The sequence below is a fragment of the Monoraphidium neglectum genome (genome assembly GCF_000611645.1).
Source record: "Monoraphidium neglectum strain SAG 48.87 unplaced genomic scaffold scaffold00119, whole genome shotgun sequence".
Lineage (NCBI taxonomy): Eukaryota > Viridiplantae > Chlorophyta > Chlorophyceae > Sphaeropleales > Selenastraceae > Monoraphidium > Monoraphidium neglectum.
The window spans coordinates 28,923-41,292 of record NW_014013509.1 but is presented as its reverse complement, the minus strand read 5'-3'; the positions used below and the strand labels follow the sequence as shown (position 1 = coordinate 41,292).

General features: G+C 63.0%; 3 protein-coding genes across 3 annotated transcripts; 1 reads left to right on the top strand and 2 right to left on the bottom strand.

The window, feature by feature from the left end:
* Positions 1 to 85: 85 nt before the first annotated feature.
* MNEG_1234 (isocitrate dehydrogenase) lies at positions 86 to 4,059 on the top strand (the record flags this gene model as incomplete). The annotated part of the gene is made up of 10 exons (XM_014050290.1): positions 86 to 210; positions 458 to 557; positions 727 to 810; positions 1,126 to 1,230; positions 1,589 to 1,672; positions 2,052 to 2,129; positions 2,347 to 2,425; positions 3,141 to 3,240; positions 3,552 to 3,675; positions 3,973 to 4,059. 10 exons carry the CDS (start codon positions 86 to 88, stop codon positions 4,057 to 4,059), a joined length of 966 nt encoding a protein of 321 aa, XP_013905744.1.
* A 2,186-nt stretch (positions 4,060 to 6,245) lies between these two features.
* MNEG_1233 (hypothetical protein) lies at positions 6,246 to 6,614 on the bottom strand (the record flags this gene model as incomplete). Its single annotated transcript, XM_014050289.1, has 1 exon — positions 6,246 to 6,614. One exon carries the CDS (start codon positions 6,612 to 6,614, stop codon positions 6,246 to 6,248), a length of 369 nt encoding a protein of 122 aa, XP_013905743.1.
* Positions 6,615 to 9,896: 3,282 nt separating this feature from the next.
* On the bottom strand, positions 9,897 to 11,452 carry MNEG_1232 (hypothetical protein; the record flags this gene model as incomplete). Its single annotated transcript, XM_014050288.1, has 5 exons — positions 9,897 to 10,256; positions 10,449 to 10,555; positions 10,780 to 10,911; positions 11,115 to 11,286; positions 11,435 to 11,452. The coding sequence occupies 5 exons, from the start codon at positions 11,450 to 11,452 to the stop codon at positions 9,897 to 9,899; spliced, it is 789 nt and encodes a 262-aa protein (XP_013905742.1).
* Positions 11,453 to 12,370: the final 918 nt, after the last annotated feature.

Here is a 12,370-nt window from a genome sequence, read left to right as displayed (position 1 = left end):
AGCACAACCTGACCTACCCCACCCACCCACACAACTCAACCAGCCCGCACCCCCGACCCCGAACCCCCCACCCAACACCCATCAGATGTGGAAGAGCCCCAACGGCACCATCCGCAACATCCTCAACGGCACCGTTTTCAGGGAGCCCATCGTGATTTCAAACATCCCCAGGATCGTGCCCGGCTGGACCAAACCCATCGTCGTGGGCAGGTGGGCGGCGCACGGTCGGGCCGCCGGCCGGCTGCGGACACGTGGACGGTTTCGCGGCGCCTGGGTTCAAAGAGTGGCGCAGTTGCGCTGCCGTCCGCGCGCGTTGGCTGCGATGCTGTGAGGCTGCGTCTGTCCCCAGGGACGCTGCGCCCACGGCTTCCGCTCTGCGCAACCCCTCTGTAGTGCCGCGCTCATGTCATGCGTCGCCCGCAGCCTGACCATGCTCGTCATGCGTCGTCCTGTGCAGGCACGCGTACGGCGACCAGTACCGCGCCACGGACCTGCGGGTGCCGGGCCCTGGCAAGCTGGAGCTCAAGTTCACGCCGGAGGGCAGCACGGAGGCCCAGGTGGGCATCGTGTGTGTGTGCGTGTGTGCGTGTGTGTGTGTGCGTGGCAGCCGCAGCACTAGAACCTGGACGTTGCACGGGTGCATTGCTAGACATGGTTGCTTGCACGCACTCGCATGCGCACGTGCGCGCGCCCTGTCACACACACACACATGCACCCTCCCCGCAGTCCTACGAGGTGTTTACTTTCGAGGGCCCCGGTGTGGGCCTGGCCATGTACAACACAGACGACTCCATCAAGGGCTTCGCCAGGGTGCGCGGGCATGAGAGCAGGGTGATGCAACGCAGTGCCATGCAGATTTGTAAGCAGAGCGCAGCCTCGCAACTTTGATGCCAGTGGGTGCCAAGGAATCGTCTTAGGCGGCACCCTGTGCGCAAAGAAGCTCCCTGCAGTCTTGTTGAGCGCGGCTGAGAACCCATGAGACAACCCCGACCCGCAAACCACAGTCGACTCATCCGCGTTCCATCCATGCCTTGCGCCTCTGCGCCGTCCTCCCCTCTCGAGCACACACTCACACGCTTGTGCACCCCCCCCCCCCAACACACACACACACACACACACTCACAGTCGTGCTTCGAGTACGCCCTGTCCAAGGGTTGGCCGCTGTACCTGTCCACCAAGAACACCATTCTCAAGGCCTACGACGGCCGCTTTCTTATGATCTTCCAGGAGGTGGGGACTGAGATATGTGGCTGTGTTGGGTGAGGGGGGGGGGGGTAGGGAGCGCAAGGCACTGGTTGCTTTCCTACCTGGTGGGTGATTGGGCATGGCTGTGCGGTGTCGGGGTTATTGGTGGTTGGGAGGGCAGGCTGTCTTGGTCATATCTCATATGTGTGTGGAGGTTGGGCAATGGACACCATGTCTCAAGCCTCGACATCTGGGTGGGAGGGATGTCGTGATTTAATTCAAGTTGCACCTGCTGGTCAATGGGGCCTATCTCTTGGCTTATCTGGAGGCTTTCAAAATCGAGACCATGTTGGTTTTCAAGGAAGCCACTCAACCAGCCCCCCCCTCGTCCAATCGATCTCAGATCTACGAGGCGGACTACAAGTCCAAGTTCGAGGCGGCCGGGATCTGGTACGAGCACCGCCTCATCGACGACATGGTGGCGCAGGTGGGGGTGGCTGGGCGCACAGAGACTCGGGGCTCGGGCTGGGGCGGGTGTGCTCAGCCGCACGCCTCGCGCGTGTGGCGTGATCGCTTCAAGAACATTGGGCGTGCTTCTTGCGGGCGTGAGAGGCCAGCGGGCGCTGGGCTGCGCCCCGCATTGCCCCGCGCTGCAGCCCTGCGCCCTCTTCGCGCGCCATCTGTTTCGCGCCCTCGCCCCTTCACTCGACCACCTCTTCTGGCGCGACCCCGCAACGCCACCACCTCCTTTCAACCCGCTTTGGTCACTACCTCATACCACATCATTTTCCTGCCGCAAACGCCCCTTGGCAAAGTGTCACCCCGACTGGCAAACACAAGCCTTTTCGTGCGCGTGCCCCCTGCAGGCCCTGAAGAGCAGCGGCGGCTTTGTGTGGGCGTGCAAGAACTACGACGGCGACGTGCAGTCAGACATCGTGGCGCAGGTGGGGCGCGCCCTGCGGCGCGGCTGGGCGGCAGCGCTCTTTGCTGCGTGAGATCACACCATGGCGGACGTTTGTGCGCCTGATCGCTTCCTTTCAAGACAGGACCTCCGAGTGTCTCTGGTCCCCGTTCACAGACACAGAAACACACACATACACACAACCACATGTGTGTGCGTGTGCTCACACACCTCACACCTTCCCAATCCCCTACCGCCAGGGCTATGGCTCGCTGGGCCTCATGACGAGCGTGCTCATCACCCCGGACGGCAAGACCGTGGAGGCAGAGGCTGCGCACGGTGCGTGCTGACGGGGCTGGTGGCACGTTTGCTGGGCTGGGTTTGGGGGGCAATGTCTAGGGTGTTGCTTTGGGCAGGATTGCAGGGCGGTGGCTGGGGGTGTCGCCGCGGCGGTCATGGTGGTTTCGAAACGATCATCATCTAGTGTACCTGCACAAAGCGCACGTCACCACATTGTTGAGATGCGACCGGTTTCCAGCCGGCGGGAGTTGTTGCCCTGCGTTAGTTGTGTGGTCAACAACCAAGCCAACCTGCAGACGGCGGCCTGGCTTTTGGCCCGGCATGCATGCGATCGCCGGCATCGGGCAGTCTTGTTGGGGCCCTGGTTGCTATTTTGTGATTCCCCGCGTTATGATTCTGTCCGTCCGGGGCTCCGAGACTTTTATGCGCTGGGCAGGGGGCTCCATGCGGTTGCCTGCCAAGCGTCAGGACGCGCGCGGCGCGGCTGGGGAGGTGGCCTTTCCGTCTTTTTGTCTGGGGAGCCACCTCCCCAGCAGCCCTGCGTCCAGCAAAGAAACCACAGAGCCCCCGCCAATTCTCAAGCCTGTTCGCTGCTACTCGCTCATTCTTTCCAAATCCAAGTCCTTCCCGCACCCTCCCGTAAGGCAACGCCCCCGCGCTCCACCATCAACCTGAACCCCCAACCCTGAAAAAACCCCTGAGCACTGCGACGTCCCACCGTCGACCTGATCCATCAACCCTGATAATCCCTTAGGCACCGTGACGCGGCACTGGCGGGAGCACCAGAAGGGCCGCGCCACCAGCACCAACCCCGTGGCCTCCATCTTCGCCTGGACGCGTGGCCTCGCGCACAGGTGCGGCCCGGGCCGGCGCACTTGTGCGTCCAGGCTGCTGCGGCTCCGGTTTGTGCACGCCCTTGGCCCCGCCAGCACGCACATCTTCGCCGCTTGGTAAAGCCAGCTCATCCCCAATCAAACCATCATCTCCAATCCATATCTTTGCCCCCCGCTCCACCACCCTCAATCACCAACCACTGAACCCCTCACGCCAACCCTTGCACCGTTTGGCTCTCACGCTTATTCTTGTCATGCTTGTGCCGACAACCGTGCCGGCGCGTAAGCTCACGCTCATGGGCTCGTGCGTAACGCATTGCTGCTGCGCGCAGGGCCAAGCTTGACGACAACGCTGAGCTGGCTGAGTTCTGCGGCGACCTGGAGGCGGCGGTGATCTCGTCCATTGAGAACGGCGCCGTGACCAAGGACCTGGCTATCTGCCAGCACGGCAACAACGTAAGGGGGTTGTGCGTTGTGTGTGTGTGTGTGTGTGTTCGCAGGATGATACAGATGTGTGTGTAAGCAGGGGTGCTGCAATGCCATTGATGGGTTTTCAGAAAACATGGCCTCGGGGTGGGGGCGTCAGGGCAGCCTAAAGAGGTCCCCTGGTGGCCGGCCTTTTTTGAGCTTAGGACCGCCCCTTCCCATATCACGCTCTCACCCCCGCCTCTCGTCTCAACTGTGCTGTGTGTCAGCCATGGAACATCCTAACCGTTAAACAAAACGGCCGCCTCCTGCACCCCCTACCTGCAGGTCACCCCGGACCAGTACCTCAACACTGAGCAATTCATGGACGCAGTTGCTACCACCTTCCAGGCCAAGCGGGCCGGAAAGGCCTGAGCCCGGCCGCGCGCAGCGGCGGCGGCGGCCAGCGGCGGCCCCTTGCAGGCGCAGTTGCTGCCGCAGCCTGGGGGCAGGTCGCAGCAGCTGCGGCGCCCGAGGCCGCAGAGGCCTTGTGAGCGCTGCCCCACCGCAGCTGAAAACGGGTGGAGGCCCAACGGCGTTGGGGCGGCGAGAAGCCGAGGCTTAGGGAAATCGGTTGGTTTTGTGACGTGTTTGCAGGGATGCATTCTGCACACATACACACACGATCAATCACCTCTGTACTGCATGCGCGTCGGGCCTTGGCGCGTGGCGCGGTGCCGGCGAGGGGCGCCGGTGGCCCTGCGTCCCCCTTTGAATTCAAGCACGTGTGCGGCTGTCGTGCCGATTCCTCTCAACTGATTGCTGGGCAGCGATGCAACCGGCCCTGTGCTCAGCTGTGGAATGCAGGCGAGAAGTCCTTGCTTCCCTGCTCGCAATCGTCCCTCCGACGTTCGGCATGAGTTGGGCGGCACGCGGCGTGCATGCTTGAATATGCCAGCGCGGAGGTATGGGTGACTGCATGCTTGCAAGGCGGGATGCAGGTGACAAGCGCCGCGACCGGCCGCAAGCACTCGCCCGTGCCCTCGCGCGTGGCAGCAGCTAGCTGTGGCGTTGAACGGTCCCAAGTTCAGCACCCCTCGTTTGTGGCGTAGCTATCGCTCCCTGGCATTTTTTGGTGTCTGCGGGTGCAGCGCGTGATTGCGTCGGCCGCGGCCGTGTTGCCCGTCACCGGCTGTATCAAGCTTGCTCCCGCCTTGGCCCCTGGCTGCCGCGTGGCGGTCATGTCGCTGCAGCGGACTGCACATGCTATTTTTCAAAGCAATGCATGTGTGGCTTTCAGGGCTGTACTGCAGCTCGCACGCGATCAGCCGCGCTGCGCTCCTGCCATTGGGTCCTGTGCACAGTGTGCGCACGCGACAACCGAGGCGGCGGTTGGGCCTGTGGGCTATTGTAAAGACTCTGGACGCAGTCATGGTGGGCTGGTGGTACCCTACTCCAGCAACTCTCGGGCCTTTGCAGCCAAAAAATGGCCGTCCAGCGCAGCGGCACCAGAGGGGTAATTTGTCGACCAGCGAGGTGGCTGGGCCGCCCCAAAGCCCAAGTCACTGACCACCTGCATCAGCTCCATGCACTGGTAAGAATGCGCCAGCCTGCATGCTCAGCAAACCCCTGCTTCTCAGCTGCATACGGTTATTGGAGCAGCACACACCGGTACGGTACCGTAGTCAACAACCTGACAGTCTGTGTCACAGCAGCTGCCGCCTTGATATCCGCGCTCGCCCCGACAAGTGCAGCGCAATCAGCTTCATGTTGATTGTCTCGTCAAGCTGCGCGGTGATCGGGCAGGTCCGCTGATCGGCGCCTACGGTACGATGGATCAGACGCCCCTGACACGGGAGATAGCTAGGCTACGGCAGAGAAGAATGCTTCTGACTACGGACAGGGATGTCCTGCCCAGCACCATCAGCATGCGCCACCACAAGGTGAGCTTTTGGGCAACGCCAGTCAATGCTGCTGCTTGCGCCGCGCTCGCGCATCGATTTTACCTTGGCACAACCTGGCGCTACCGCTGCAGGCCAAGCTGGACGAGCAGCACACGGCCGCGCGACGCCGTAACGACCAGTTGCTTGCGGCGATAGCGCGTCAGAGCGCGGCCCCCCAGACCGGCGCCCCGGAGCAAGTGCAGGTGCGCGGGCGATTTCACCCCCAAGCGACTCCGCAGTGCGCGGCCTTGAGCCCCAGAGGCAGGTCCGACCTCCAAACTCAAGCCGCATGCGGCATGCGCATGCACACGCCCATGCACATGTGGTGCCTCATGAGGGACGGCTAGTGCCGGCCAACCCTGGCCCGCTGCCCTGCCGCCGCAGCTCTATGTGGTCACTCAGGGCTACCTGGCGCTTCTCGAGCGCACATTCCCTGAGTGGTATCGCCAGGCGGCGCTGCTGCTGGCCACCTGCAGGTGCGGCGCCGCGCCGCCTGTTGTTAAGGCGACTGCAGCTGCTGCTCTCCCTTGGCTTGGAACCCCTGCACCCCCCCCCCCCGGCCCGCTGCAGCACAATCATCGCGACCAAACCCCCCTGTGGGCCCTCGCCCCTCCACATGCGCCCCGCAGCCCCAGCTGGACGGCACATGCAGCTCGATCATCCCAGCAGGGCACCCCCCTACGGCGCAATGTGGGTGGGGATGAGTTCTCCCAGGAGCCCGATGCTGGCCAGCCGCCACGGGCGGCCCGCACTCTGTTTGCGGATGTCAAGGTGGCGCACCAGCAAGTTGGACATCAGATCTACACGGGGCAAAGTCATCAGCAGCAGCACCAGGAGCAGCAGCAGGGACAGCAGCAGCAGCACCAGCCGCAGCCGCAGCACCAGCAGCAGCCGCAGCACCAGCAGCAGCAGCAGCAGCAGCACCAGCAGAGCTGGCATCGGCAGCAATGGCAGCAGGAACAGCAAAAACAGTGGCAGCATCAGCAGCATCAGCAGCAGCAGCAGCAGCAGCAGCAGCAACACTCTGAACCCGCGCACCAGCAGCATGCATGGCAGCAGCAGGCGGGGGGCCAGCAGCTCCAACAGCACGCACCTCCCGTGCTGCAGCAGCAGGCTGTGCCACTCTCCAGACAGCAGCAACGAGAGCAGGAGAGGTGGGACCCCACACGAGCATCCTCATCAGCTCAGCCTCAAATAGCTGTGAGTTCACAGCCAGCAACGTTTGATCATTCAGACAACGAGCGGCACCTGGCAGTAGGTGGTGCACAGCTGCAGGGAACCTCGCCACTGGGAAAGCAGCGACGGCCAGAGCGACCGCAGCCGCCGCCGCCATTGCCTCAGCAGCAGCAGCCGCAGCAGCAGCAGCAGCAGCAGCAGAAACAGATGCAGCAGCAGCAGCAGCAGCTATCCCAGCAGCACCCCCAGCAGCAGTACACACGCTCACACAAGCACGAGCAGCACCTTGCGCCAGAACAACAGCTTCAGCATGCGCAGCGGCCCCCAGCAGAGGTTGCGATGCTGGATCAGCCCGCCCCTGTCTGTGACTCTCCGGCTGACCTGACGAGCGCTGAGTCGCCGCGGCCCACCGCTGTCGGATCCCCTGTGGAAGGCGAAGAGACGGACTGGACTGAGAGTGAGTCAGCTGAGGTGGCGGAAGCTGAACGGGAGCTGCCCTCCCAAAGTTTCATGGTGAGCAGTTCCGGGGCGGAGGGACGGCGGCATGAGGAAGCGCCCGCAGCTGCCGGGCAGCAGCGCAGGGGCCAGCAGCAGGATGAAGAGGTGCTGCACGGCAAGCAGCACCAGCAGGCGCAGCAGCAGCGGACGCAGCAGATGCATTTGCAGGCACAGGCGCAGGCGCGAACGCAGGCGCAGACGCAGACGCAGCAGCGGGAGGCGGCTGCCACGGCTGCAGAAGGTTTGGGTTCTGAAAGCGGCACAAGCGGCGACAGCAGCGACTTTGACTGGGAGGCGGACGCTGCCCCTGCTGCGGCCGCGGATGCGACGAGCAACGCTTCAGCAGACCCCAACACTCCTGGCCCACGGGGCCGCCCCGCTGAGGCTCAAGCGGCCGTGGCGGGGCCGGCTGCAGAGGCGCCACCCCCTGCCAGGCCCGCTCTTAGCAGGGGCGCCGCGCTCGTCCCGCCCCTGCGGCTGGCCGGGATTGCCCAGCTCGCAGGGGGCCCCGCGGCGACAGCCGCACCGCTTAGCGCCGCGGGGGCCGCCGTTGCGGGCCCGGGCGCGGGGGCCGCTTTCGGTATGGGTGGCGGCGGCGGAGGCGGCGGGATGCTGTCGCCGGCTTCGCGGCGGAGCCTGGGAGGGGAGCCCGCCATGGGGTTGTCCCCACTGGGCTCGGCCCGGGACGAGCGGCGGCTGTCGGCAGGCGGCGGCCGGGTGGGTGCGGTGCGGGGAGCGCCCGGCAGCGCCTTCACCGAAGGCATGCCTGGCAGCCTGAACGGCGCACGTGTGTGGGCGTAGCATTTTGCCTGTGCCTTTGCCAGCCTTAACAGAATATCGAAAATGCTAACGTCCCTCCTCCCGTTATTTCCTCACTCGTCCTCACCTTGGCACAACGCAGAGCCCCCGGCGTGCCGCGGCCGTCACACTCGTTGCGCCGCCCGGCGCGCTCGTGCCGGGCGCCGCGGCAGCTGCGTCAGCCTCTGGCTCGTCCATAATGCGGCGCGTGCTCGGCGCCGGGCTGTCGGAGTTTGGGGCGGGCGGCGCGAGCGACGAGGAGGACGGCGGGTTCAACACGGGCGCGGGCGGGGCCGTGGCCACGCAAGTGCTGCTGCCGAGTGGCGCACGCGGGACAGCGGGGGCCGGAGCCGGGCGCCCCGGCGCAAGCGCAGTGGCTGACGACGAGTTCGATTGAGGGCTTGCAAGACCGCGCTATGATTAACAGGCGTCGGCTGTTTGGGTGTTGTGCTGATCATTGGCTATGCAGTGAAGCCCATTGCATCAACTCGCTTTAGCATTCTTGTGACCAAGTGACCATCTTCCAAGCCTTTGCATGCACGGAAGAGGGGATGCATGATTACTGATGGTTCATTGTACCATTCAGAGGCGCCCAGCAGCTGGTCGGCAGTTGCAAGTATGCGTACACCCCCTTGCACACAGTAATGGACGAACAGCCGCAGCAAGAGGCAGCATGGGCAGCTGTAGCTGAGCACCCGCCGGCTTCGCCCCATTTTGTGAGGTTTCATGGGTTGTGCTGAGACCTGTGCCTGCTGAACCAGGCGCCTGTCAAGCGCAACAACACCAGGTACGTACCCAAAGATGAGGCGGTTCTGCCGGCCGGCCGTGAGCCAGGCCCCTTTGGCACGCCTGCATCTGTCCTGCTCAACGGCCATGCTGCGTGCCAGGGCGTGGCGTGCCTGCCGAGCCTCGCGCTTGCAGGTTTGCTCTTGGTGTGGGGCATAGCTGTGTCCCACACCAGGTGCATGTGCTAAGGTCGTGCTCCCTGCCCACGATTATCCGATCACATATGAACATGATTTGGGGGGCACCTGGCTTGCATGCCTCATGTTTGGGGTGCAGATGTGCGTGAGATTGCAGGCGGGCACGCCATGCAGGATGCAGAGGAGGCGGCGCCCTGTCAGCTGCGAGCAGTTGCCAATGCACTGCTGTGGGGTCATAGCTGTGGCTCCAGTCGGAACGATTTGAGTTCTGCAAACCTCCAAGCCAGGTGGCAAATGAACCAGGCACTTAGGTTTTGGTAAATCCTAACCCCCCTATCAAGTACATTCCTGGTGCAGCGCAATGCAGCGCAACACTGAGTTGCCCGTGGCCGTTGTTGCATCAGCAGCCGCCCTTGGCTTGCCTTTTCCTTGGTTGCTGTGAGCCTGGCTGCTGCGCGCGTTGTGTGCCTGGCAGCTGTGGCCCAGACAATTCCTCGTACTTGAGCAAACATAGCCTGTCTTGTGAGGAGCACCTGCCGAACCACGTGTTTATTGTCCCTGTTTTTGAGTGCAGTGTTCTGAGGCTGGGCACGTTTGGGCTGTTGTGATACTCTGCCCGCGAGCAAGGTGCAGTCAACAAATCGATCCTCGCTGCGGTCAATGATCAGTCGCATGAGCATCGGGGGTTACATTGTATACACCGCCTTTGCGGCCGGGTCAAAAATTGATACTCTGATCACACATCATCAGAAAATGGTCACCGCGTTTCAGCGAGGCCAGTCCACTCCTGCCGAACCTGTGCTTGCGACGTTGCGTACACATCCACGGTCACGCAAAACCCCTAGTGTTGCGCTCCTGCGAAATGCAGCCAATACTTGCCATGATACATGAGACCGTCAACAGTGCATTGCTGGATGAGGAAATCTGACTGCGTTCACGCTTGCTCCGTTTGGCGCATGCCCTTGACCGCGTGCACGCACTGCAGCCACAAGAGCCCGTCGCCGTTCTCCGTGTCTGTGCCGCCACCACCAACATCATCAGCGCCTTGCTGCTGCTGCTGCTGCTGCTGCTGGTAGTGGTCCTTGCGCTGCCGCCGTCGCTGTTGGTCATCATCTGAGTCTGATGCAGAGTCGCACAGCTGCATAGACACCTCAAGCTGCTCTTCCAGAGACAGCTGCGACGGCCCTTGCTGCCGCTGCTGCTGGGGCGTGTGCTGCTGCGGCTTCTGCTGCTGCTTGGATGCCGCTGCCGGCTCAGGCCACTCCCCTGTCGCGAGCTGCACCTCAATGTTGACCTGAAGGTGCAAAGATTCGAGGAATAACGGATTGCTTCAAGCGCCGCAACCCCAGGCAGAGACTGGATTGGAGACAAGCTGCAGCCAATCCAACCTTGCGTAGCCACGTCAGGACGTCGCACACAGGCATGGCACCTCAAGCTCAGCAGCGGACTGACAATGCCTGTCGGGCCAGGCTCCGCCCGTGCCCACTTGGAAGGCCTTGCGCAAGTTGAGGGAAAAGCCCCGCCGCGGCAGGAAGCCAGCTGGCGGGGCCTGGGAGGCGGGGGCCTGAACCATGATGAACATCTTGGTGGCAGCTGGGGAGGTGTGGAGTGGGGGGAGTGTCGGGCGAAGTACGAACACGAGGCGCGTGAATATTTTGTTTTGAGAAATGGGCCGCATCAAGGCTTGCGAAGGGCAGGCAAAGCGTTGTTTGCTGCTGGCGCGCACCACACAACACGTGCTGTGGGCCATGTCTCCTACGACAACATTCTGCGGCTGCGAGCAGCACACGGCGGCCCGTCCGATGGCCCAGGCCCACCTGCCACATTCGTCCACTCCTCTATTGCGCCGCCCTGCACGATGAGCGCTCGCAGCAGCCGTTTGCCCGCAGACGCCAGCTCCTTGGCGCTCGGCCCAGGCGCCTGCTGCTGCTCAGCCGAATGTTGGCACCCTGCGCACCGCGCAGCAGCAAGGATCTTTGCAGAGAGGCGATGCTGCCAGCTGTTAGCTGGGCCCTCGGACGTGCCGCTAAGTCCAGCACATACCCTGCACAACATGGCCCGCGCTTTCTGCCAGGGGATGATGTGTCTGTTGAGACCCGCACTCGCCGCATTGCTGAGCGTGGTGAACCCCAACACAATGCTGCGCACGCACCTTGCTGGGCCCCGCCGCCGCTGCCTGGCGCCACGAACCGCACGGCGTAGACCTCCTTGGGCCGCAGCGTTGAGGGCCCCAGCAGCACCACGACCGGCGCGCGCAGCTGCACCAGGGTGCTGAGCGGCAGCGCCTTGAGGGCGTCGAGCTGGCAGGAGAGCTGCTGCAGGTACTGTTGTGAATTCAATTGCGGATGGGAAAGGATTGAATGGCATTGGGTATTGCGGAGGAGTGGTGCGCCGCATGCGTTTGGCGTCGGGGGCGTGTTTGTTGTCGCGGCAGCGGAAGCCGTCCTGTAGGGGCCCAGCGCGCAAGCTCACCTTGGACACGCGTCGCATCTGGCTGGACGACCGCTTGCGCTTGCTGTCCGCCTGCGCTGCAACTGCTGCCTGCAAAACCAGATAGTGGTGCGTGTGACGATGTTCAACCACCCCGTGCCACACCGACGCACTTCACAAATCATCATTTTGAGTGCGCGTCGACAGCTGCAGCAGCTTTCCCGCCAGCTGCCGCGACGCGTGGCACCTGGGACGACAGCAAGCTCGCAGTGATGCGTCAATTATCCTGTTCGTGCCTTGTAAAGCGACTGTACTCGATCCACAAGCTGGTAGCACTGCCCACGAGAGTATTGCAGGTGTTTGAGCAAGTCCCCCAGTAGGGCGAGCACAACAGGCTCTGAGGCAGGAACACCCAGGTCTGCATGGACATCATATATGCTAGGCTCGGGTCGTGCCGCATGCTTCGACATGGCGGGTGATCTCGGCCAGATCGCTTGCGTCTATTCATATAAATCCGTCGATCACACCGCAATCCTATGGATGTCTGTGAAACTGGTATGGACCTGGGCACAAGGCATGATACGCCCCTGGAGGTGCAGCATCCCGACGGTACGGCGCTCAGAGGGCCAGGGCGCAGCGCCGCTGATCAGTGGGAGGTTGGGCGACGTCACATCACACGCGGTTGTGATGATGATTGTCGTCCTGGCACTGCATCAGTTGTGCAAATAGGGTTGGAATCTCATCGCGCATACTCCCACGGCGTGGAAGTCGAATGGAGTGTGAATCACGCGCGTGCACTTGGGCTGGCTGCGCCTGGCTGGCTTGCTGGGGAGGTTCACAGCTGGTGCCCTGGCTGTCCACCATGGCTTCCCATTGCGCGATTCTTTCTAGCTGACCTGTATGTGCTGCGCCGCACACCCTCGCACGATAAAGTTCACCATGACAACGCCCTTGATCAATTGGTTGTACAAGGACCAG